The sequence below is a fragment of the Colletes gigas genome, unplaced genomic scaffold (assembly GCF_013123115.1).
Source record: "Colletes gigas isolate AHSC1104 unplaced genomic scaffold, ASM1312311v1 Colletes_gigas_Sc00001, whole genome shotgun sequence".
Classification (NCBI taxonomy): Eukaryota; Metazoa; Arthropoda; class Insecta; order Hymenoptera; family Colletidae; genus Colletes; species Colletes gigas.
In genome coordinates, this window is record NW_025106630.1 from 11,457,575 (window position 1) to 11,483,255 (window position 25,681).

General features: G+C 45.2%; 1 protein-coding gene across 5 annotated transcripts; it reads right to left on the minus strand.

The window, feature by feature from the left end:
• Positions 1 to 4,180: 4,180 nt before the first annotated feature.
• LOC122405348 (nidogen) lies at positions 4,181 to 23,846 on the minus strand. Of its 5 annotated transcripts, XM_043410032.1 has the most exons (21): positions 23,508 to 23,846; positions 14,642 to 14,920; positions 14,349 to 14,554; positions 14,192 to 14,283; positions 13,864 to 14,010; positions 13,153 to 13,386; positions 12,562 to 13,087; positions 12,288 to 12,454; positions 11,500 to 11,628; positions 11,338 to 11,430; positions 10,329 to 10,499; positions 9,493 to 9,630; positions 8,799 to 8,924; positions 8,562 to 8,684; positions 7,876 to 8,219; positions 6,882 to 7,218; positions 6,301 to 6,529; positions 5,969 to 6,144; positions 5,750 to 5,858; positions 5,442 to 5,560; positions 4,181 to 4,593 (listed from the first exon to the last, which is right to left on the minus strand). In XM_043410032.1, the coding sequence occupies exons 1-21, from the start codon at positions 23,721 to 23,723 to the stop codon at positions 4,466 to 4,468; spliced, it is 4,089 nt and encodes a 1,362-aa protein (XP_043265967.1). In that variant the 5' UTR covers positions 23,724 to 23,846; the 3' UTR covers positions 4,181 to 4,465. The 5 variants fall into 5 exon arrangements, with proteins under 5 accessions (XP_043265967.1, XP_043265975.1, XP_043265982.1 ...); XM_043410040.1 differs by lacking the exon at positions 8,562 to 8,684; XM_043410047.1 differs by lacking the exon at positions 9,493 to 9,630 and having other exon boundaries at positions 23,508 to 23,845.
• Positions 23,847 to 25,681: the final 1,835 nt, after the last annotated feature.

Sequence of the window (25,681 nt, forward strand, 5' to 3'; positions counted from 1 at the left end):
ACAAAGCATTATGTGATTGCAGAGTTCAAAAGAATCACCTGGCCTAAAAAGATCCGTATACACAAGTTCGTCACAATGGTATCAGAACTTTCTCGTAATTATTTTACACCAGTTTTTTTCGTACGACGTATGAATAAGTTTCGATAGATATAGCGATAGGTTATACAATTTGAATGTCTTTATTCAATCTTCTATCCTTCCGAACCATTCTTCGTAGCCATTAATTTATCGCCGGAATTGTAACAAATGCGTACAGAAATAGACGTTTACGCAAGTACGCTTGTTCCTTCGTATGTTCAAAAACATAAGGTGAATGTAACTAGCGAGGAAGTAGAACCGTGTAACTTTCTGAAAGGGTACATTTCCGACACAATTTACGCCGTATTCGCGAAGTCTTGCTCGTTAACGGCTCGACGAATTTTGTAGGCACTGTTGCCTACGTTATAAATGTACAAATTTTGTAAATAATATTATTCTTACCGTTGCTAGCATTCCTTAGCCTGGGCCAGTAATTCGATACGCTCGTAATCTTTTGAAACCGTCGTCCAGCTGTGTTTACGTTGTCAGTCGCCGCGTCGTGTTGTCCTCTCGACTTCACCTTGTAGCTTTGCTCACAAATTCCTGCTCTGCGTAATACGAACACTGTTGCTTTACGCGTCTATGCTACGCATTGTCTGTGCTTTTAATTCGTGTGTTACGAAGAAATATCACGTTTGGTATCTACTTTACACTCCGTTTATGCCTGCACAAGACTCCTTACCACAGCCATGTCAAGTTCAATGTATCGACACCGCGTCAAGGAAGGTTAGTAATCTAGTGAGAATTAAAACAAATATCTTTAGCAAATTTAGTAGAAACAAAAGACACTTTTATATGAATAACTGATTGAAATTTAGATTAAAAGTTAATACTTACCCATTATACGGTTAGAATTAATATATTTTAATTGATCTGGTTACATATGCAACCAATAACAGATCGATATTTGATGAGCCAATGACAGCTTCTCATTGTGACGTCACAGTAGTATAAAGATTATAAATCAGTAATTAATTGTTTGTTTGATATCTTTTTATATTAATTTTATTTGCTTCACGTATTTATTTTATTTATTTTCAATTCTTCGAGATATAAGCTTTAACTTTTCTTTCATCGAGAGATACACATCGTGAGTCGAGACGGGCTAGGTGATTCCCTCACCCCACTCCCCACTCCTCGCGCGAGAGACGTGTTCGATCCTGTTCGTCATTCTTCGGCTGGAAAGTGGTGTGAGAAGTGTGTTGACAGCTTCGCGTCTAATTAGGTACGCATTTCTTATTTTTAACTGTTTCTGTTCTCTTCGTCATTCTCCATCGATGCATTTATACAATATTAATAAGTGTCTGTTAACAAATTTGTGTTTTATTTCTGTTAGAGCCCGTAATTACAGTTCCAACACATGGGACTCTCAAGTATGATCAAACTACGGTCATTCAATCGACGCGACGCCATAATGCTTTGAGAGTTTGTCAACACTTTTCGACATTAAACCTGCATCTATGCGAAAAAGAGTATTTGGCGATGCCCACGTGCGAAAAATGTAAGTATCCTTCGAATTTTGTTCCGAATACGCTTAAATAAAATTGTTTGATTGAAATTTTTCTACATCAAGTTTTCAAATACGGTAGAAACCTTTTCGTTAAAATGTTTATTCTTTCTTTCTACAAGATCCTGACATCTCGTCATCGTACTTGTGGATCCAGAGAAACTCGACGATGATTTCGCTGCTGACATTGATGCTGACTTCGTTGCTGACTTCGTTGCTGACTTCGCTGACGACTCCTACTAACCAACATCGTCGTCCGGTGCTTGCATTCTACAATTGGTGAGTCGAATGCTATTTTGTTTCCTTTGGTGATGGCTAAACATCGAGAACCAACCTGGGACAGCTGGCTTGGTTAGAAAAATTAGCGTTGCGCATTATTTAATATGCAATATTATTAGTGTGTCGAAACATGAATGTTAATCGCGTTTAATGCCAGATTAGCGTTGCGAATAATATCGACATATCACGATTACTGTTAGAGTTGCGAACGATGAATATTTATCGCGTTTTCTTTTACAATAGTATCGCGAATAACTGATAACTTCTATTTAAAGTTGCAAACAATTTGCATGAATTGTATAGTTCCATTTAGAGTTGCAAAGAATTTTTCGCGTTTGCTTTCCCAGAGTAGGGCCCAGGAATTACGAAGTAGCCGCGTTAGTTGCGACTCTCCGCAGCTTGTGAGCTGATAAATAATTTCGATAACGTTTATCCAACGAGCACCAGGGCAGCTGTAAAAAGTTCGGCGCCGGACATGGATGACCAGGATGGGCAGTGAACGTGTTAACAGGCGGATCGACTGTGAAAAACTCCTGGGAGACACATTGGCTAGAGATTCTTGTCTCTGCGGTTGGAACAGCGGAGGTCTGGTTCGATGTCCTTTGTCAGTTTCTCGGCTGGCCGTCTTATCTTCCGCCTCCGTTCCGCCTCTGCATCGTCTAGCTGCATCGTCTAGCTGCGGCGACCAGTCTGATTTTGCGGTCAGCCAATTAAACGTTCAAAGGGATCGTGGCAAGGGAAATTTAATTGTCTTGGACGCGATTGTTCGACGATGAACTCTTCGCGACTCGATTGCGAATGGCATTTTTCAACTCGGTTGCCTCCCACCCCTGACTATTCATCTTCCATTTCCACCCCCCTACTCTCGGTACCTCCACCTTTAACCGCCATTGTGGAACGATAATTGATCGTAGGCAAGGGGAAATTGTATTTTTATGCCGCGGCATCCCAGCCCGTGCTATTCTTATTAGGCTTCCGAGTAGTTGCTTATTAACGTGATATAGCGACGGGAAAATGAAATGGGCGGCTGTTACGGTGATAATGAACACAGTAATTGGCCTCCCTTTCTAACCGTGGTTCGCGGCCGCATTATTACGCCGGAAGTTTATTTATTCGCGGGAACAAAGAACTCTTGCTCGAAAGCTGAACCCTCTGTTCGTTATCGCCACCTCGTGACGACGACAACTTTCCGTTCCCTCGTCAGCGCGGTACATCGACGAAACGTTGCTTTAACGCTGGTAATCGTTCGTGACATTAAGCTTTTGTCTCTTCCTCTTCTTCCTCGCAGCTAGTTCCCGCTTATAGCTTCCCGTTGCCTCGATCCAATGGCAAACCGAGTTCCCTTGTCGTCCATAGATGACGCCACTTTACGTACTTCGAGATTCCACGTGCTTCGCGCAGGAAATCGATCCGGTTGATTTCCCGACGGAAAATAACGAGAAAATCGCTGTGAAACCCTTCGATCGACGGTAGACGTGCTCAAAGGGAACGGTGATACCAAAAATTTTGGTCCACGATTTTTTTTTAAATCGAATTGAAGTAGTTAAAATTCATTACATTTTTAAGTTTAGATTTTGATACTCAGAGACTCTACACTCTCTATACGTATTGTAATTAGATTAACTTCATAATTACCTAGTTACCCAATTATTATTATGATTACATTAATTCCGTAATTAGTTCCGTTTCATTGTCGTCCTAGTAATAATTATTGTTCAATTATGTAGAAGTTATGTATTCTCTGCGATACAATACCCACGTATCATCGTATAGTCTCGACGGTCCATATCGATAGCTTAGGGGAAACATATTGTACATCCTCTTTCTGTTGAATTTACATTTCTATACGCTACAAACGTTTCTTGGCTGTTTCTCGATACTGCATAAATATTATATTTCCGTTTACTGTATCAATTTTTTAAAACATTTATTTACTGTTTCGTTTTGTCCCTCGGGAATGAAATTATTTTGTGGTTGTTAATATCCATGAATTAAATAATACTCGCTCGAAATCGTGCTAGTTTTCCTCAACAAAATTTATAGAAGTTAGCTTTATTCGGTTCTCGTTCTGGGACATTATGGAGTGGGCTTCGACGGCTAAAGTTTAAATAATATTACTACAAATGTAACGTGGCTCGTGGTTGAGAGTTCTCTAACTAAACGGAGGCAGCAAACCTTTTAAAAATCCTAAAGTCAAAATGGACATCAAATGATGCTTGATTAAAAATAAAGTTTATAGTATTAATACCGAGCTAGAACAGAAACGATGAGAAATGATTAACGATACGATGGATTACATGGAAAGAGGTTCAATAATTATGTTTCTTGGATTTTTATTAAATAACGCGTCATTGGGGCCGCAGCGCCGTTACAGCCAGCTTCACGCTGCGGTCGTTACATTAGATACAAAAAGTGTGTTACTCGAAAACGTCGACGACAAACTAATCATACCATTAATAATATTATAATTTACACGCGATCCAGCGGTCGGCCCGTGATGTCGGCGGGAGAGAACCGCCAGACCGTATTTTCCTCCTTCATCGAACGCTAGGCAGGCTCTCGTGTTGCCTGCTCTTCGATTCTGTCGACGAATTGTGTCGGTTAATGAGAATCGGTGCAAGGTCCTGTCGCGTCGTCCGCGCACGCACACGTCCTGCCGCCTTGACCGTCCGGCAGGCACAATTGGTCCTTGTTACATTTTCCGTTCTCGTATTGACAGGCGTTGGTCACTGTCCCGGGCAAACAAATGATTGGTAATTCGATTCAATTGCAGTAAAAGACCCACACCGTGGCCCAATGGCCTTCGACTCTATTACGGGGTCCCAGAAAATATTATTCACCTTGCGACCTGTTAAATTCAAACTATCGAAATAAAATACAGGTTGCTTTCAATGGTAACTGCTAAACATCTCATTTACAGTCGTAACTTTGATTTAAATACGTCCAGTAGCGATGCAGTCACTATCGCCATTGAAATACGACTTTTCATCACGACAATATTCAGCTTCTCTATATTTTTAATTAAGGGGTAGCTCTCACGAGCTTGCATTAATTAAGGTAACATACTGCTCCATATTAATTAAATAGAAGGTTCTGAAATTGATGTTCCTCCGCTAAAGAGATAAATATTTTAAAGTTTAAATTCGACCGGGTTTTGTTTTCCAAAGATAATTTAAAGAAAAAATTATTCGCAAGAAACTGTTGGAGCGAGACGTTAGTAATCAGTGATAAACAATTCTGTTCGCCAACGAAGAGTGACCACTCTATTTACCTGACCTTAATCCAATGGATTACTGCGTGTGTTTTGGTGGTCAGTGGCTCGGTGTGTGGTTGGAGGTCCGTGTTAATCGCCACAACGGTTTGGAAACGTTAAAGAACTTTTTCTTTGACGCGCGTGGAAAATGTTTACAGCGGATCGACGGGTCGTGCTTGAAATTCTGTTTGGTCGCAGTTACAGCTCGATGCATTTAAATTTGAAAGTACAGAGTATTTTCTGGGACACCCTAATATACATTTTTAAGGTCGTGATCAATTTCGCGGCGGGGCACGTCGACCGGTGACATAAAACTTGATTTACCTCTTGGGCATGACTCAGGAACGGCGACTATTCCGTATAATTTACCGCTTCCTCCCGGTGGTATCGATATGGCCGGCTTCCTGTCCCCGCTGCTCTTCATGGCAACCTCGATTTTGTGTCTGCGTCGGTAAATAACGAATGATTCAAAATATTTTCGAGTTCGGCCCTTTGTGCGATTGCGGTTGTTCGAAGTCGATCAAAATAAGAGGGGAATCATATCTGATTCAAGCTTTACGTATTATTTTATAATTCGTAACTGGTTTTTTAAATGCTTTTGTTTATCGCCAAAGGGATATTTAGGGACTTACGTCTTCCAGTCGGTCCAGTAATAGTTCTGATGGGAGATCGCCAGACCGAAGGGATAAGTGAGCGCGTTCGCGACCACGTTGATATCCTTGCTATCGATCTCCATACAGTCTGAAACGATTATCAAAAAACGGTCGGGGGGCAGGGATTATCGAGTTATTTGAGACGGTCGCGGGGGCGTCTATTAGCCGAGAAATTTCATGGGGTAGGTGTGTATTTACTTATCGTAAACGTTCCGGCGTCCGCCCAGCACAGCTCATCCGTCGCCCAATCGATACTTAATGAATTCGGTAGCTTGACGTAATCCCCTTGAAGGAAGATTTCGCGATCGGTTCCGTCCTCGTTGGCCCATTCCAATTTCGGCGATTCACGGTTCCAGTCGGACCAAAATATCTTTCTGGAACGACCAAGTTTCCACGCGTCGTTCGATTACACTTTACGTTTTGCTATTATTTTTCTTGTTTTTTTTGTGTCACCGTCTCGCCATCCACGTCGATGTCTGTCGGCTAATATATAAAGAAAGGTCCTGGAAATTCTCGGGAGGAATACTTACCCACGGTATGGATGAACGGCTATCCCTCTGGGATAGACCAGTCCGTCGGAAACGAGCACCTTACGTTTCTTCGTCTCGAGATTGGCGACCTCCACCGTCGTCTTCCCAGAATCGGTCCAGAAAATATTTCTAGAAACCCAATCGACCGTCAGTCCCTCGGGGCTGCTCACTTTCGGCAGGAACGTCTCCGCCATCGATCCGTTGTAAGTTAACTCGATTATTCGACTACCTGCAAAGTAAATCTCGTCTAGACTGCGAGTCGGGCCGATTTGGCTCTCTACTTTCGGGTAAAATTGCGTTTTAATCTCGTTTTAATTAGGCATAATCTTTGCTAGCCAAAGGACGCGTCAGGATTTCAGCAGTTGCTAAACTCACCCTTTATTTAGACTACTGTACAATACTAGGCAACAAATAAACTACAGAACTTTGTATGAGACCCGATAGGATAAAGTTCATTTAGACTGGAACATTGATACCAGATGTCCAGGATCTCTGAGTCTCGAATTTAGCGTGATCGTCCTTTGAGCGCTAGTGGTAGTCATGGGTCAGAGCTCGGTGAGAGATTTCGACGAATTACTTACCGGTGATGTCGCTCGAGTACGCTTTCCCGTTCAGGCAATCGATGTCTATCGCGACCGCCATTTGCTTGTACTCTATGTAGATCGGTGTGCCCGGTGTATCGTACGTCGCGACGGACGGTATCCTAAGCGTAGCCATTCCTTGGTTCACCAACAGGAAGTTGGACTCGTGTTTTGGCTGCGGCTTGCAGTCTGCTCCATCTCCCGTATATCCTTCGTTGCACACACAAGCGAATTGATTCTCTCCAGCCGCCACGCAAGTCGCATCTGGCGAGCAAAGGGTCGAGTCGTGTCGGCAGGACGATTGTGGCAGACACGTGAAACCATCGCCGTAAAAGCCCTGAAAGTAGCAAAAATTCCTTGATGTCGCTCTCGCGGTACGGGAGATCGTTTCTCCGCATCCATCGTTCGTGTTTCCGTATAGCTCGTCACGAAAAGCAGCTTAGAACGTTTTGATATAAAGTTGTATTCGAGATGGGCAACGTTCTTGTCTAGTTAAATATTTCGTAGAAAGAATGGAAGAGACGCGAATTTTTGTTTGATCGTGCCACGAGCACGGACACCTCAAATAGACCGAAACTGCGCGACACACGCCAATATCCGCGTGTCGTTTGATCCCTAAAGAAGCTAGCTGCAACGTTGGCGAGAGGTCGGTGCAATTTCCTCCAAAGACACGGCTTACAACCGGAAGCCTCGACTAATATCAACTGTCGGACCTAGGGCCGTACACGTCTCGACTGTCTTGCGAGTTTCTATTCCCGTAGAGTACAAAATTAGAGTTTAAATTGTAGAATGAAACGCGAGAATTTACTTTTTCGTACGTAAAAATATCAATACCTAGTGGCAGATAGGGTTTCCCTAGATCCGCGAGCGCTAAGGTCGCACGATCCTTGGATGCATAATTTACGCGACAACACCTCGCTACCTAATCGAATCGGATTACACCGGTCGATAATCGATAACACCGACGCCTGACCGTCGAATTTAACGGGCATACCGGTTGGCAGATGCAGCCGAAATTCGCGGACGTCTGATTGTATCCGCAGACCGCGTTCCTGCCACAGTTATTCAGGACGTTGCAACCGATATGGTCCTCGACGCACTGACGAATCCCGTCTCCGTTGTATCCTTCGATGCAAACGCACTTGTAGCCGCCGTCACTGGCGGACATGCACTGTGCGTTCACGTGACATTGAGACGGATTCGTCGAGCAATCGGACACCACGCATCGTCCGTCCACCATGCTGAAATCCGGGTTGCACACGCACTCGTACCTCGTGCTGGTCGGATTGTACGAGCACCGTTCGTTCTCCAAACAATCCGAGTCGACGTTGCACTCGTCTACACATCAGAAACAGACGCTCCAACATCGATCATTTATAGCATTTTTAAGGAGCCTGTCTGGTCCAAACGGCGCAGGTTTCTTAAATTAATTAATTACAAATAAGAAGGGACTTGACATTTCTTCTAACAAAATTTGAATCAGCGCTCTTCGGACCAGACTATCCCCTTAAACGGTTTCAATTCGGTTCGGGGAGGTTTCTCGAGCAAATTTCGTAGCCGGACAAGCGATGTACGGGTAAATTGTACAGCGTAGGGCTCGTGTGCCGTAGAACGGAAGCTTCGTGAAATGAATGAAAGAGGGTAGGAAAAGAATAGAAAAAAAAAGTAGCATGATATGACCGATAGGACTGCAAGTGGTTCCGTCTCCCTCGTATCCTGGATTGCAGACGCATTTGGCCAACGGTTCCTCGTGCTGGCAGGAAGCGTTCGGGTCGCAGATGTCCACGTCCAAACAGGACACCTCTGTGCCAGAACAACAAACCTCTTTCATTGATTTGGCATCGTCGTCGATTACGATTACCTTCGCGGCTCGAATGATTCTCGAATGGAGAAAAAGAGATCGATAAGCGGACGTACCTGTTTTCGTGCAGTCCATACCGTCACCCTCGTAACCAGGATTACAGCGACATTCGTAGTCCGCGGTGCTCGTCACGTAGATACACTGGGCGTAGGGATGACACCTGTTCACCACGTTGCACGATACTGTACACAAGCGTGGCCAATTATGATAATGCTCGGCCGGCGACGCTAAATTGCCTCACGTTCGAAATTTATGACGCGACCGCGTGAATCGATTACACCGATCGAATTTACGAACGATTTTACGTTCTGCCAGCTGCTTTTCTAACGCGTCGACTGTCGCGTCGAACTTTCCGTATAATTATCGTAACAGAATTTAAAAAAATACTATCTGCAACCTTTTTAAAAATTGAATACTCCAGTCGGTGGCTGAAGTGGATTGTTTTATCATTTAAAAGCCAGTAATTCCGTTTATATTGGTTCGATTACAAGCTTTGAACAAGTCGCTTCTCCAATACACTCTGCTCTAAATTTTCCTGCTCGACTCTGAGAAACTTTTCCGATTGACTGACGGTGTGCATATAATTTCGACGATGCAGCGCGACGACACGACAGTCGATGCATCGACGAACAAATCCAATCGTGGAGAAATCGAATTCAAACTTAATTAAAGTGTGCGTGAAGCGTGACGCTCGTGCCGCAAAATTGTTAATTGGTCAAATTAGCAGAAGCGAAGCGTGGTGTGTCGTACAGTGAACTCCTGACGGGCCCATCGTTTCGTGGTTGTATCCAGGCCGAGGCACGCAAATCTCCTCCGAACGGTCGTAATCGTATCCCCATGGGCACGCACAGTAGTCTTCGTAGCATTGCGGGAGCGGACGCGCCGATACTAAAACGCACGATGCAAACCGTTCGTCGCTAGCGGTTAGTGAACGTCATAATTGTAATCGGTTCGCATCACGACATCATGCTATCTCGACGTACTCGAATTATGTTTTACGTGCGATTAGTCGTCATGCATAATTTCGTTTGCTCGCGTGAATCCTTCGAGAACCGAGGGCAAGCTGATTCTCAAAAGACGGAATTTTCTAGGGACGATTCGTCCATTTTCGTAAAATTAGAATGATGTGCCAGCGAGTCGGTTCATAAATTCTTTTGCTCGCGGCCCTTGATACCGCATTCTCTTTGAGGGGTGATTTCCCCCCTCGAAGCGAATTATGGTACGAACGAGAAATAGGTATCTGTTATGGTTGACCTACTCTACTTGTATACAAAGTTTTATAATTTTTTAAATTTATGGGTCCGCAAACTTGTTAAGGGAACGTTAAATAAAAACGACTGAATTCGTGAACTGGCTCGATAACTTTCTTCTCCTCGAGAATGCGAGAAATTCGTCCACAAAGGATCGAGGTCTCTATTAAAATATACAAAGTAAGCTTGCATTTTCTGCGAGACGAAGATCTTCCTCGTAGACGTTCGTCTCCTGATAACGGCAGGAACAACGAACCGACGTGTCAGATCCTAACAAAGGTTCTTCAAAGGGGTAGAAAAAGAATATTTTGTATAGTCGACCCTTTCGATACTCACAGTCCCGATCGTAGTCGACGGTTCTGGTTTCCTCTTCTTCCTGGCGCATGCATTCGTTGTTCCGGTATTCCCAACCGTCCGGGCACCAGCACATCTCCTCCAAGCATTGCGGTTTCGGCGGTTCGTCCGTTGTGGTCACGTCAATTTCCAGAGCGCACGTGTAACCATCGCCTGGAAACGATTGCGATCATTCGAACGGAAGCTGATTACGAAAACACGCTTACGGATCGCGGATCCGCGAAACCTCGCAATGCGGCTTTTCCTGCGAAAATCTACGCGAATCGACCACCGTTCCACCATTGTAATTCAATTTGAACGCGAGGCATGTGCGCCAATTGCTTCCACGAACTCCCTTTCCAACTTTCTGCCATCGAACGAAGACCTCCGCGCGGCACAGTGAAACTTGTTACTTATAAGTTCGTCGCCCTCGATGATATTAACTGCCACGCTTCGCAGGAAGAGTTTAATTGTTACGGTCGAAACAGCGAATCAATTCTGGTCAACAAGGTGTTCAAGGGTTGAAGGTGGAACGATCGTGGAAATTAACAATCGTTTCCAACTGATTGGAAATCATTTTTGGAATTAATACCAGGCGAAGAGTAATTGTTAATTCTTTGCGGCGATGTAGGTTTACACAACCCCGCAGTCAATTGGTTTTCGCGGCACGCACGGTCTCTAAGGTTATTTCAGAAGCTACATTTCTCAAGCTACTTAAACATTTAAACGAGATCTTGCGGGTCGCGTTCTCCGACTCTAATCACAGTTTATACTCGAGCGGATTCAAATCTGAGCTAGAAATGAACTCTGGGACGTTGTCCGGTTGCCACTCTAGAGGTTGAATTATGCATCTATACGTACGCACACGCGTGACTAATAATCCTGAAGAAATATTTCTATTGGAATATATTCAGTATAATAAGAATCTTCAAATTTCTTGAGATTAACAAAGGAAGTGCAATGGTAGATTCCAGTTATTTCCTCTCAAAATGTAAGTGAAAATTGATCTTACCAAGGTAACCTGGTAAACAGACGCATACGTGCTTGTCCCCGATGAAACTGCAGACGCCATGGGGGGAACAGTTATCCTCGACTTCGCAGGAACCTGCGAGAACATCGTGTGATAACATAATCGCGAGATTTTTGGACCTTAATTAAAATAATCGCAAGGTACCTCGTTGCACAGCGTAACAGCCCTGCTCTGTGTCCTCGAAACCAAGCATGCAGGAGCATCTGGGCATGCCTTCGACCATTAAACACTGCTCGAAGCCACCGCAACGAGTATCCTCGCACGATGGAAGCCCTAAGTTTCCAACAGAGGATGATCCATTATTTATTGACCACTAATAAAGCAGAGCATTCTTACGAGCCAAACGTCTGACCATAGACGAGGTATAAAATAGCTTGCGAGGAAACTTATCATTCCCATATCAGTTTTAGAATTCGAATTTAGCACTCATAGCGTTTGGAAATAAGACTAAGTATTCTCTATCGATTTTATTCTTGGGCAAACACTAGCTCCGCGTTAGAAAAGGTTACCAGAGCATGGTAACTCCGACGATGGTGTCGTCTGCTTGTGGGATCGTTCGCGGGTTACATCGGGAGAAAATCACTACACCGTATTTGCGCTGATAGTTTTTATTCTGGCTGGGAAGGAAAAAAAGGGAAGTTGCCAGAGATTTTCGACGAAAAAAAAAAAATTTCAATTTCTTCTGAAACAAGTATTTTTGCTTGCGGTGGTCAATTACAATCATATTGTGGCGACCGTAGGCCGCCGACACTTGAGCGAGCGGAAACATACCGGGGCACGTAGCCTCGCTATGTTCGAGCCCGCGTCGTCGAGGCCAGTTGGTCACGAGACCCAACGCGAGCCAGCCAGAATAAAAACTATCAGCGCAAATACGGTGTAGTGATTTTCTCCCGATGTAACCCGCGAACGATCCCACATGCTGATAAACTTACTATCGCAAGAACGACCATCCCCGGAGAAGCCTGGTCTGCATTGACAGGTGTGGCTACCCTCCTGGTTGATGCACTGTGCGTCTGGGGAGCACACGTGATTTCCAGCGGTGCACTCGTTCACGTCCACGCAGATCGCGCTACCGTCTTCTTCGTACAAATATTGATATCTACGCGGCAATAATAAACAAACGAAAAGCGCTCAGTATCTCAATAATCGTGATTCGACCCGTAAGTCTCGTAATTCGTCGCGCATAAACGAATTGAGAGATCTTACCCAGGATTGCAGACACACTTGAAATCGTCTCCTTCGACGATGCAGTTGCTGTGATCGGTGCAAGTGTGTCTCCCTTGAATGCAAGGGTCCTCCTCCTCCAAGGGCGTCACTTTCGTGTTTACGGCGAAACGTATGATTCCTTCCGTGGCTTCGTAAGTCGTGACGCCCCTGGAGTGCTTGAGCCGCGTGGTGTCGTCTTCAGGGTCAGAGACCAGGTACGGACACTCGTGATAGACGATCGTTTGGTCCTGCGTGAAGCTCAGATCTCGTTCCCCGTTACCGTCGTTCACCTTGCAAATCCTCTCGCTTCGAGAACGAATCACTCCGGGTTGCGCTTTCGTGTAAAGTTCGTCGTAGTCGCCGTAATTCACTCGGGTATCCGCCGACAACAGCGGCACCGAACCTTGGATATCCGCCTCCATCTTCAGCTGTCCGAAAACGTCCAGCCCGAGGTAATTGCTTCGGATCGTCACCTTGTAGTCCGACGGAGGGAACGTCAGTTCCGTCGTGTGGTTGAACAGACCACCTGAATCGATCGTTTCGGGCGTTTTAACGACGTTTTCGGAAAGGGTGAATAACGATAGACGGTACCTGTCAGCTCGTATCCGTTCATCGTGTCGCCAACAGGTTTCGCGAACAGCCAGCCGATCACTCCGCCCAGATTTCCGAGCAGTTGGAAACTGGCGCCGATCCCCTCGGGCATCCTCGACAGGGCAGTATACGTCCTTCCGTCCTCCGTTTGCACGTAACACTGCAGGTCCCTCGACGGAAACTCAATGCCATTGATGGTCCCGGAAATGCGTCCAATTACGCGAAGCGGTACGTCTAAAAAAATTTCGATAGCCCCATCAAACTTATTACCATCGTACTTATTTATAGTTATATAGATCTTCAGAAGTTCCTTCTTAAAATCACTGTAAAGACCAAAGTCAAAGAGTCAGATTTTGGTCTTAGAATCGCGTCTCAATCTGCAGTAGCTATTAATATAGATCTACGGCGTCGTTCAAAGGGGTCCGTGAGTCTCTTTTTGTAAATTTGGTCTTTTACGAGGTCATCGAAGGAGCAGTCGTGCACTTTTCGTAATCTATGAATAGATCAGAGAGACCGTGTACTGACGAGTGGAGACGTCTGTTATTGGGCAACTGTTTCGCGACTCTCAAAGGGACTGGTTAAAGTCACGCGAGTATGAAGAAATCCTTTTGAAGCGGATTTTTATGTCCCGTGGCCATCGTGGAGGGTCGCGACGACGCCCAGATAATTAGACGTCCCCAAAGTTTCGGTCGAACCGTCGACGTTTCTTACCGTTTGGTTGACAGGATTTGCCGTTGCCAAAGAATCCTTGCTTGCAACGACAGCAGAAACCGATCTCGTAGTCGACGCACGTTGCTTTGCTGTGGCAAGTCGTTGCCCCTGTTCTGCAGCTGGCCGCCTGGTTCGTCGCGTTGACGTCTGGGCAATAAAGGATCTACAGTCGATTATTCCAAAATAGCCATCTCCGTTCGGAGATGGGATCGAGCATCTCGCGAATCAACTTGAAATTTCGGCTCAAACTCTTTCTCGTAGAATAGTCATATCTAACATCGAGTTCGTCGACAATATTTAGAAATCGTAGACACCTTAGAGAACTTACCCTCGATGTTGTCGGGGACCTTGATGTCCTCGTCATCGGATATGGGTCCCACCTGGAAGATCCACTGTCCAGGTCTGTTAGTATTCGACCACCTGGAAAGCAATAATTTTTAGGGCCCCGATCGCTTTAATTATCGAGAACTAATCGATCGACTCACTTGTCGACGTTCTGAATCTGATCCGTGCCGGAACCCTTCAAGGTGTACATTCTTCCCTCGCTCATAAATCCTGCCTGCGCCTTGGCGTCCGGCAGGCCGCTGGGGTGCGATTCGCCTTGAATCCACTGTATCCCATTATCCGGGTACAGCAACTCCGTGTAGGAATGCGTGCCGTTCGAAGCGACGGCCACTTGGTACGTGTTCACCTAAGAGAAGCATCGTCATCAACGGTTACGGTCAGGATGATTTATTCCACGGCGATTTTGCAAATGTCAGACGTTCGTTCGGCTTACTTTGTCGCTTCCCTTGTTGAAGTAGCCGACGTCCAGCCAGGTGGCGATGAACACGTGCGTGGGCATGAAGTCAGCCGCGTCCTTGAACGCGCTGCGAACCATTCCTCCGGCTCTCGCGAGAACGTCCGGTGAATCCGTTTCGCCGTAATAGACCCTTCCGGATCCTCTGGTGTCCACGTGGGTGTAGAGCGGCGCGATAACCGGATCGTCCAGCGGGAACGCGATATTGAAGAACCTCTGCATCGCTCTGGAGAACGTGAGCACGCCATTCGCGTTTACCTGGAACGGGGTCAGACACAACCCTTTTAGCCATTCATTTCGGGCGCCCTTAGCGAGTAGAGATGCTGAAAGAGAGATCTCCGTGGGATGGGTACTGTTTTTAAACTCTTCGGGAGCTCGATAGCGTCTTCCATAAAAGTTTCATGCAACATACTAGGGTAGATCATCAGGTAAATCGTCGATGACGTAACGAAACGTCTTACGATTCGTACACACATGCTTACGGAGGCGTTGTTCCGTGATCGTTTCATTCCAGAAATGCTATCTAGCAAGATTAAGCTTCCACAGATTTTTGCTAGGTTATTTGCAAAAAATATATGTGGCGAAAGCTACTAGAGAAACTAGTTTTCGAGATGAACCTAAGATGGACAGAAATAATTTGGTTTCGTTTTTAAGTACAAGGTAGCCCGGTTAAATTGAAAAGGGCCCGATTTCGTGGCAGGCGTCGTTGTCTGAAAGCGCGGAGGCGTCGCGTCGCGTCGTCAATTGGCTAAACTGAAAGGCGCGCGCGTTGTTCCACATTCGCCGCGGGAGCAGCTGTCCCCCCCAGGCCAGGGAAATGTTCCTCGTCATTAACGGGACGAAATTAAAACTCTGTGGAAAGACTATTTTCGCTCGCTGCGAATGTTCGCGTCCATGCCGTTGTCTGGACCAGTCTGTCATTCGTCGCGACGCGTATTTTCGGCCTAACAATTTGATTTTGAAATAAAGTATGGTTCGATTTGAATTCTTAAGACACGTTGCCTTCTAATCAAAACATCCTCAGTCACTCACTTTAAATTAGTGTCTCCCATACGCAACTTTGTTTTCGAAAACACGAACAGAATTTTTGAAAGACGCGTAACGTTACCATGTACTTTTCGGCACGGAATAAAGGAGATTTGTGCGAGTAATCCATAGGGAGATTCATCGAGCGGAAGCACACTCGAGTGCACGCGTACTCGACGGCTATTGAGAGTCGCTCTTCTCGAAAATGTAGCATCGCGTGGAAACATTTTATTTTACGTTTCCGACCCGCCATCCGGCCCCCAGCTTTCGACACCGATCTCTCGACTGTTTCGAAGCTACGGAACGCACCATGTGCAACACAGAGATTCTGATTTATCTTCTGGCAAAGGAGATTATCGCGCTGATCGAACGAACGAAGCGTGAACGTGCAAACAGTTGGGCAAAGACGGAAGCAAGGCCCAGATAACAACGATGTCCGTTAACTGGCGATGTTTAACGCGACAACCGAATTCCGGTCTCGTTTCGGACGTTTCTCACGTCCCGGTTTCTGGACGCTAATAGTGCATGCGCAGCTCGAACTTCGCGCCAAGAGTTCGATGCTCCTATTGTTTTCACGTGACGTTAATATCACGGGCGCCGCGACGAATTCATCATCCAAGCCACATATCGTTAAACGACCGACCCAGTCACGCGAATTGATATAAATTGGACCGACGGAGCAACGATCCTTCGACGTTGCTGACCCACCGCACTGTGGTCCATATCGGATAGCAATATTTTTCCAAAACATCAGCTTTCTCGTACAGATATCCACTAAATTTCTTAAGTGTCCGACAATCTCAAAAATCACGAGATTAATGTGCGGTGATAGTTCACGATTTCGATTAAGTGAACGATGAGTCCGGATCCGAATCTCGGTACAGCGATCAGATCGACCTATTTCCCTCCTCACCCCGTCATTCTACGACATCGTGCAAAAAACGACGTAAAACTAGACCAATCAACGGGAACTTTAATCATCCCCCGGGATCGATCGCGATCAATCGTCGAGCCTTTCCGTTTCGGTACGACCAATTTCGCGCCCGATGTCTCTAAGAAACAAAAAGGCCAGGAGTCCTCGTAATTATTCCAATCGGCCAACGCGGCTTTTCTCTTCTTTCAATTTGTCAGCGATCGATAGCAATCGGTGTGGATCAGCTTCCGATCAGACGATTTTACTCCCGATAATTGCTAGCACGCTGACGATCATCGATAATCGATACCCGCGCGCGACAGATTGCTCGTGAGTGGTCATTTGTGGTCGGATTGATGCTATACGTGTCGACGATATTCGAGCAATTCGATACCGAAGTACTTACGCTCTTAGAAAGTGTTCGTTGATATTTTTTTTAACAATTTCAAGGAATTCGAAATTCTGGCATTGTTCATGGTACGTTCGAAAAATTCATGCAAAATGCTGTATAGTTCTGCTCGGAAAGATAATTTCATATTATTTAGTATGTAACGCTCAGATAAATGATATGATTATCCTAATTTATCTCTTTATCTCTTTGCGGACGATGAACTCGTATATACGTTTCACAAATTAATTAAGAGCGAGCATCGTGAACCGTGTGTTCGTACATTTACATTACAAGCATAATTATCAATTCTGTATTAAACATGAGTCCTTACAATGACTTCGTTAAATAAAAGAAAGCGGTCCCACGAAATAGTATTTGGGTTCAATGCTTTAATTTCGCTTCTTTTGAAATTCGTTTAATTCGGATGTTTCTCACACTCCAACGAAGCCAATTAATTAATCTTAAAAGCAATAGTCCTTAAAAAAAATGACAAGACACTTTTTTATAGGAAGTACAATCTGTTAGCAAAGAGAAGTCTACTCAACATCGATAGATAAACATTTAATTCATTTGTTCCCAGGATATCATGTGGTGGGTTATTATGTTCGTCTCAACAAACGTCTCATTTAAAAAAATTAATTTGATTTTGATATCTCCCTCACCACAATACCTAATACCCTCAGCCGTGCCATCAATTTTTGTAAAAATATTTTTTTCGTAATTATTGTCCTTCGTGAGACATTCCACCGTTTCCGATTTACTCTAGAGAATCGATAGTATCGATACGGTATCGTTCCCATGGCCGGTGATCATCGATCGATCTTGTTCCCGCTTTCCGTGGACGTTTTGACACTCTCCAGCGTTTCCGAGACAGCGAGCGCGTTCGTGTCTCGCCTATCTCCGTGGCGGGGCTATCGCAGGGGTCGTAGGTCGCAGCTGAGCCGATGACACACACGCACACACATAATCCCCGGTAATCGGCGGCGCGGAGAAAACGATGAAAATAGATAGGGCTGGCTGGGAGGCAATACGTGGAATCCATCTCGCGAGTCGATTCTTTTCCTGATGTCGACGATTATCCCCGGTCGATTGATAAATAAAAACCATCGATCGCCTGTGGATCGCGGATAAATCAAATCCTGTCATCTTGAATTCCCATAGATTTTATAGGAATTTTTTAGTTCCCTGCTAACGCAATTAAGATTAGACTTAATAGCGGCCTAACGTTGAATCTCGTTTGTTGCCAAATTTCGGACGGCGATTAATTCAGATTGGCCGGGAAAAAGAGCTTTGGCGTAACAAAAGGCAACTCGGCGTCCCTCTTCCCGATTTCCAAAGAAATTAGAGGCGAAAGTAGATTTCACGACCGCCTTGAAAACCGCGGGACTCGAGAGCTTCAATTAACCGGGGCGAACAACAACGGATCCCCGCGCGACTGCGTTAAATACCAACTTCGTGCTCGTTTAAACTTCAAAACTCGATCATTTCACGGGACACTTTGCAGGGATAACGAGATTCGACCAACTCCCTCTTTCGCTAGGCCGCCGTTTCGCGAAGCTCCAATTTTCCACGCAGCCCCGCGACGCTTTTGTCGCGACGGCCAGGACTCGATCAATCGGTAAACAAAATAGGGAAAGGTTCAGTTTTTTGTTACAGTTAAATTCAAAACGATTTTCTTTAGCTCGAACAAAGCTACGAGAATATCGTGGGCATAGAGGGTTGATCTTGGGGCTGTGATTAGGGCATCGAATGGGATCGATCCGATCCTGACGTCGGCGAATCGTGTACCTACGAGGGAAGAAAAAAAGAAGCAGGGTCTTAGCACGCGCTAACGCAATCGTGTAATCGGCCGCAATCATTTTGATGACTGCGAATCGTCGACGATAACCGACGGAATGGAGATGATTGTCGTGTAGGCAGAACTTCTAAGTAGACCGTCGCTGATATATCGCTGCGTATATCTGTGTCAATCGGTTCGTCACGGAATCGGCGCGAGCTTTGCATGACAAACATCGTTCCACGCGAAATCGGCCATTTTTCGAAGCAACATCCCGAATTTTCCCGACATTTTTCTACGGATCGCAGTTCTCGGCGGCATTTAAATGCACCCCATATTTCGTGGCGTTGAGCCTCCGGAGACATTTTTCATCGAGAAAAAGTCTAGTATCGTCTCCCGCGCCTCCACTTTGCCCGTCTTCCTACATTTGTCAAGACCTGTTACAATGAACCGACCATTCGTTTCCAATTGTCTCTTAAAATACTTGGATGCTCAGTTCCATCGAAAGACACTTTAAATATTATTTGTCTTAAAAAATGAAGCTGGTAGCTGTTGAGAGTGATCTTGTGTTGAAGTGTTGTTGCGGAGACTATAACTTCCGAAAGCAACAGTTGGCCTCTTGCCCCTAAATGTAAATATTCTATCGTGCTCGTCGTTGCACTATGTATGAAGGTATTCTACTGCTCTGCTCGAGTAAATCGTCGTTTCCCCAACCATGAAGATAGCAGAAAACAAATATAAACATACAGACTTACATGACGAGTGGGCGTTGCAAACTACGTAAAATTTACAGATTTCTATTTTCTATTTCTATTTTCGTTTCGTTCTTTCGCGAAATCCACTTCACACAGAACAGTCCACGTTCCAAGCGCGTTCAGACAAGTTCGTTATTGGAAATGCTCGGAGGAACAAGGGCAGGGTTAATTTAATTAACAGCAGGGCTAATAATTGGTCTTCGTCGGCGATGACGTAGCGAACGATCTTGAAGAATCGCGAGCGGAATTTCACAACCTCCTCCCACAAATCGTCAGTTAACTAATGTGGGAAAGCGTCAAGGCTAATTGCCCGCATTTACACAGTAAATCGCCCGTCGCATTAGCGTCCATCTTGATGCACGCGTTGAAACCAGTGGCATTTCCGTTGACCACGCGTTCAGCAGATGCTATCGCGAACGGACACGTGGAAACCAACAGGTATTCGCGATTGCGCGTTACTTGCAAGACAATTGCCAACCGGAGACGAATTAAATAATATCAACGCGAAAGGTTAATTAGAGAGACGAACATCGTCGTTCCAAAATTTTCGTCCGTCTCACCGATTTATCGCCAGTCCTGCTGGTTTGCGTAACCGGGGGCTCGTTAAATGTTTATCTGATGCATGGCTGGATCGCAGCTTTCAACCGAGCGAAACGGATCGAGGGAAGTCTCTGTGCAGATCCGAGCTATCGGGACGCGATCTTGATGAATGAAGACGTTCGAATACGCGGATGCTCGTCGCGTATCTTCCCGATCGAACCTCGGTCCTCGAGTCGTTAACGAGTTTCCCTCAATTATTGATACACTGCATATATCGAAATGGAATGATTATTAGCCAAATAAAAACGAGAAAGCAAAATGTGCACGGTGGAAGTTCATCAAACAGGGTGAAAGGGCGAGATTCAGTAGTCTGTCAATTAAATTTTAGGTTCTTGTAAAAAGAAATTGTTGAACTTATAAATTGAATTTTAAATTAAATTTGAACCTTATGCTAACGCGATAAACAGATTTAAAAAAAAACAAACATCCGGCTGTTTGGTGCATTAAACGTGCATGACCTCGGTGTCGGGAGGAGTACGCGTCATCGACGACGCGTCGATGATTCGGCACGGTGATTGAATTATTGACCGTGTCGATGAATGGAGCCGAGAGGCATAATCGCGTCAAAGCACGTGGTCGACGTTTACGAGGCGGAACGCACGTATTTCAAGATCGAAATCTCGAGGCTTGACCTTTCTTCCATAGGTGCTTAACGTTGCAACGCTAATCTTTTAACATTTTTGTTTCGAAATTAGTTTTACATATATTAATTACAGTAATCTGAAGTTTATTATTTCGCGTTCCAGTACAATGTTGCGATACCACGGTGCAATATTAAAAATAACGAATTAACCATGCAAGTATTGTGTAGCAGTATTTTCGAGACTAGAACGAAACTCTACTCGGTCACACGCGACGATATCGAGGCTGACACGCTACCCGTACGAGATCGACTAATTTGACCAATGAAAAGCAGGACGTAGTGTTTAATTGGTCACGATTAACTGTATACGAATCAAGTTTTATTAAAACACGAGACCACTCAAAAGTTGGACGTAAGAATACGAACGTACGTCTTGCCTACCAGTTGGAAGAAAATTTCCGAAAAAATACAATTGCGTTACGCGCGGGTCAAGCTTATGACATGACTACTTTTCTATTACCCTTGACCCTAACCTAAGCCTTAACCCCTTGGAAAGAACTCTTATGCTTGATAGGAATTCTCAAGAGTGAAACTCAAACTATCCTGCGGGCACATTGAGCTTTATCTTTTTTAACAAATTTCAATTTTAAGTGTGATCGTCAAAGACGAATTGCCCGCGAAAATTAGAAGTCGCGGGACGTTAATTGGCTCGACCTCGTCGCGCATTTCCCTTCGTTTTTTTTCAATGCTGCACTTTTAATGGAAACATGACGCTGCGTGCCATGAGATCATGCACCTTGGTTGGCTCGGATCAATTAGAACGAAGATTCCCCCGGATACGTAGCTGCAATCAACGTTCATTCACGTTAGCTAGACGTCGAATCGGTTCGTGGAACTAGTGAGATCATCGCGTCCTGCGGGACGTCTCTAATCTGATCCGTGTTTGCGCACCGTGACTCAAAACTCTTAACGCGTAGGCCTAACCTTGGCTGGCCGATTTCCCGAAAATCATTGTGGCCAAGGCTAGATAAAATCGAGGAAATCTTATCGCTTCCGCGTTTTCCACGCATCGTGCGCGAAGATCGAGCTCTTTCCGCGAATTCCGAGGCTTTGTCTCGAGCAGAGACGGGACAAAGTTCTTGTTCGAAAATTTCCAGCAACGAAGAAACGATAAACGATCGTCCATCCCGCTACTCGTTGAATAAAAATAGAAACTTAAATATCTCGCAATGTACGGATGCAAAGTTAACCCTTTTGGACTTGTCTATGTCACGAATGAGTTGCTCTACGTTTGGTTTATTCAAAATTTCTGTCCGCGTAAGGACTTTCCCTTTCCCGGATCCACGAGACGCGAGAAACACAAACCGTGCGTCGACCCAAGCGCAATTAAGCGATTGCGCGCCGGCTGCGGAGCCGTTTGACCGTCATCGCGGACAATGAATTCGTGTCATGCCAGAAGATGACGGCAGATTAGACCACGAGCCGAATTAAGGGGATGACCGAATGTCCCCCCGGCTTTTCTTCGCTCAGCGCGAATTAATATTAACGAAGGAATTACTCTGCCACGCCAACGTGGCGGTCTTTTCAGCGAGCGCGTCGCGCTTCAATCTTTTTCACGCGACTCGATCGGGACACGGGCTTTTAGGCTCTTCTCTCAGCTAAACGACGGTGACAGCATTGAACAGTATTACGGCTACACCTAGGCGAATACCGTATACGGAGTTAGCTAAACATCTTGAATACAAAAGAATTGTTCTATACCAAGGGAGAAGGAAAACTTCGTCCCACCGAAGATCGAGTTTCGAGCACTTTGGCGAGGCATTGTAGGCATGAAAGCGGCCTTACGCGACGAGTTTACGTTAGGGGAGGAGAAAACACGTTTCCTCTCGCGACGTTGTCTTAATTTAAAACGTTAAATAAACGATCGCGCGGCCGAAGAACGTCCCCTTTCCCCGCGAGTCGCGTAAATAGAGGCACGCGCGCAACGTGTTTATACAGTTCGCGCGCTGGTAGAGTAAATGCGCCGCGGCAACGTTCAAACCATCCCAGCGCGGCTCTTCCCGCGGTTTCACCGTGTATTTTTGTGAGCACCGAAATTAAACACGGCCGTATACTGGCCAACGCTGTCCGATGGAAATTACTCGCCGCCGCGGATAAAAATAACAATTTTTCGGCGAGAATCGCGTCCTGAAGTTATTTTTCGAGTAATCGAAAAATATTCTTCGCCCCACCCCCAGATTTATTTGTGGTCCAATAAATTCTGGCGTCGCTTCTTTGAACACGAAGACACGTAAGTTAGTATTGTGTCGCGCGAGTCCAAAGGAATGGAGCATTCCAAATGCCAATACAATATCTTTACATTCTAAAAATATATTGCGCTTGATATGCAACGTGATTCTCAACCCCTGAACTCAGCTTCTTTAAGGACAAACTATTAAAAAAATTCAACCTGATATTGATCTTATCACGACATTGTCGTATTATATAATTACGTAATTTAATAACGAAGCTCGGAATCGCAGTAGTAAACCACGAGACCGAGCAATTTGACCAATGAAAAACGTGACACAACGAGCCTGACATAGGTCACGAACTGTCTACGAGTCGAGTTTTCCTCCCGCGAAAATAGTTCCTCTCTTGATAAAACGTTCTACCGTAATGGTCGAAATTAATTACAATCGTGGCAATTTAAACCTCCCGGGGCCTTGGAACAAACGAGAATTAAAACTGTCGTTTGCTATCCATCGATGTCAGAGTTGACAACGGTTTGAAATAGTCGAGCGAAATCGTTTCTACTCACGAAAATGTAGTTGTAAATTTTGTCATAGAAGGCGATCGGTGTCTTCAGTGTGACCTCCGCGGAAACTAGCAATTCGTTGACGTTGCTCTGCAGGATCGAGGTGCCGGGGGTCGCGTAAGGGTACAGGTCGCTCTTGGATAACGCCGCGGCGAAGGGCACGAGCAGGGCCACGACGGCCGCCAGCCACAAAACGCTGAAACGCGCGCGACGAGTCATTCTCTCGGACTGCCTTCACGCTACTGTCGATCCGCGCGTCCACGAGCCGTCGTCTTGCCGCCCCCTAATCGCCTTTACCCGCTCATCCTCTCTTCTTTCGAACCCACGAAACGCTCGTCTGCTGGCTCCCGTGCCTCCGATAATTTCAAGCTCGAAACCCCCACCCTGGACCACACGAATCGCCTCCGAGAGGGCTCGTGCAACTATCCCGCCGATCGCTTTTCGCGCGGACGCCAGACGTCGCGACACCGGACTCCAGTCACGCCTTCTCGTCGATAATTCATTTATTCGTATTTTGAAAATGAATAAAAATATTGACACGATCGAGAAACAGCCAAATATTTTCACTGCAGGCGGTGCGTAAAAAAGTGTTTACAGTTTCGAGCGTCGTTAAATTGAATAAGAAATCGTCGCTGGAGATAGATCGGTAATTGAACTTCGACTGGTCAGCCTCCGCGGCGATAATAATAATGTGGCTGCGTAAAGAATCGAATTTAAATAATATTACGATTAATTGTTATTGTATCGTAGTAAAGTGATTATGGAATAATACGGAATACTAGCGAGAACGTTACGCCGCGTCTATTTTTATACCATAAGAAGTTATCTGTTATCTGTTATGCGTAATACAATCGACTCGGCGGCGCGCGTACAGAGTCGATTGACTCAATTGCACCTTCGATCCATTCTAATGCCAAGGTCTCTGGGATCATGAGGCAGCGTAATTTTCACGGGTACATTTTTTCAATTTAATTGCGGCTATAATCAGCTTCCGTGTGCAACCGGTGCAATTGAGATCCAAGGTCGGTCTACTTAGCATTCCGAGCCTACGCCGAACGATCTTAAAGATTCAACGATTATTGGGCCGTCTGATTTAAATGCCCCCAGATACGACACCTCCAATGAAAATTTATTTCGTTCCGTCATTTACGAGAGAACATCGGAGTAATTTGTTTCTTTCGAACGTTGCATAAATTAGCCTCGAGACATATTAGTCGCGATTATTAGTATGCTGGCAAATGGCACCTCGGGGTAGAAGTGACTTTCACAGATAGATGACGTAAATAGTGCTCGTACAATTTATCCGAATCTGCTTGTCGAGGCGAAGTGTATTTTGAGCACAAGTCACGCAGCTTTGGACGTGGAAGCTATGTGCTTGGCACGTACCTTTTCGGAAGTGATCTTATTCCTTCGTCAGCTCTATTATAAGCTCTGTGCGATAGTCGTCAATTGTCAGAATTGAACAGTAAAAATAAGTGCATTACTTTGAAATTGTCAAGATATTTCAAATCGAAGAAATGCAATTTCCTCAAGGAGAACTTTTACGTAAGAAAATGTTACGCGCGCGAGCAGATCATTCCGAAGCGATATATCGAAAGGAAATGAAATCAGGCAATTAGTAGCAAAGACAATTATACATTCAACCTCGTTTGCAGATGTAGTTAACTAAGATCCGGTAAACGAAACAATCGTCTTGCGAGACCTCGCGTTGGTTGTCTTATTCAACAGTTTCGATTCATTCTTTCACCCGGAATCATCCCTATCCGATGCACCCTGCACGGATTGAGCAAATCTTCCGAAAATGGTCGAGTTTTCAAGTTTCCAAAGGGTGCATCGTTCCTTCGAAATGAACACAGGCATGGTGCCAGAGGCCCAGAAGGCTCGAACATCCACGAAAATCATTGTTCCTCTTCCGCATCGTTAGCGCACATCCGTGCCTCGTTGTTTCCCGTCTAATTACAGTCGCGTTCTTACCTGCGCCGTTGCATTCAATCTCTACCATTCGTTTTCCCGCAATTACACCGGGCTTGGTCGTGGCTCCTTGCGCCGGTGCTCATTTTCTCTCCGAACAACATTACGACAGATTAATGCGAATCATTATTATTAAGTACTGAAAACTTTTCGCGAGATGCGTTACACCTTAAAAGACGAGCTCTACTTCGAATTACCCGAAATCG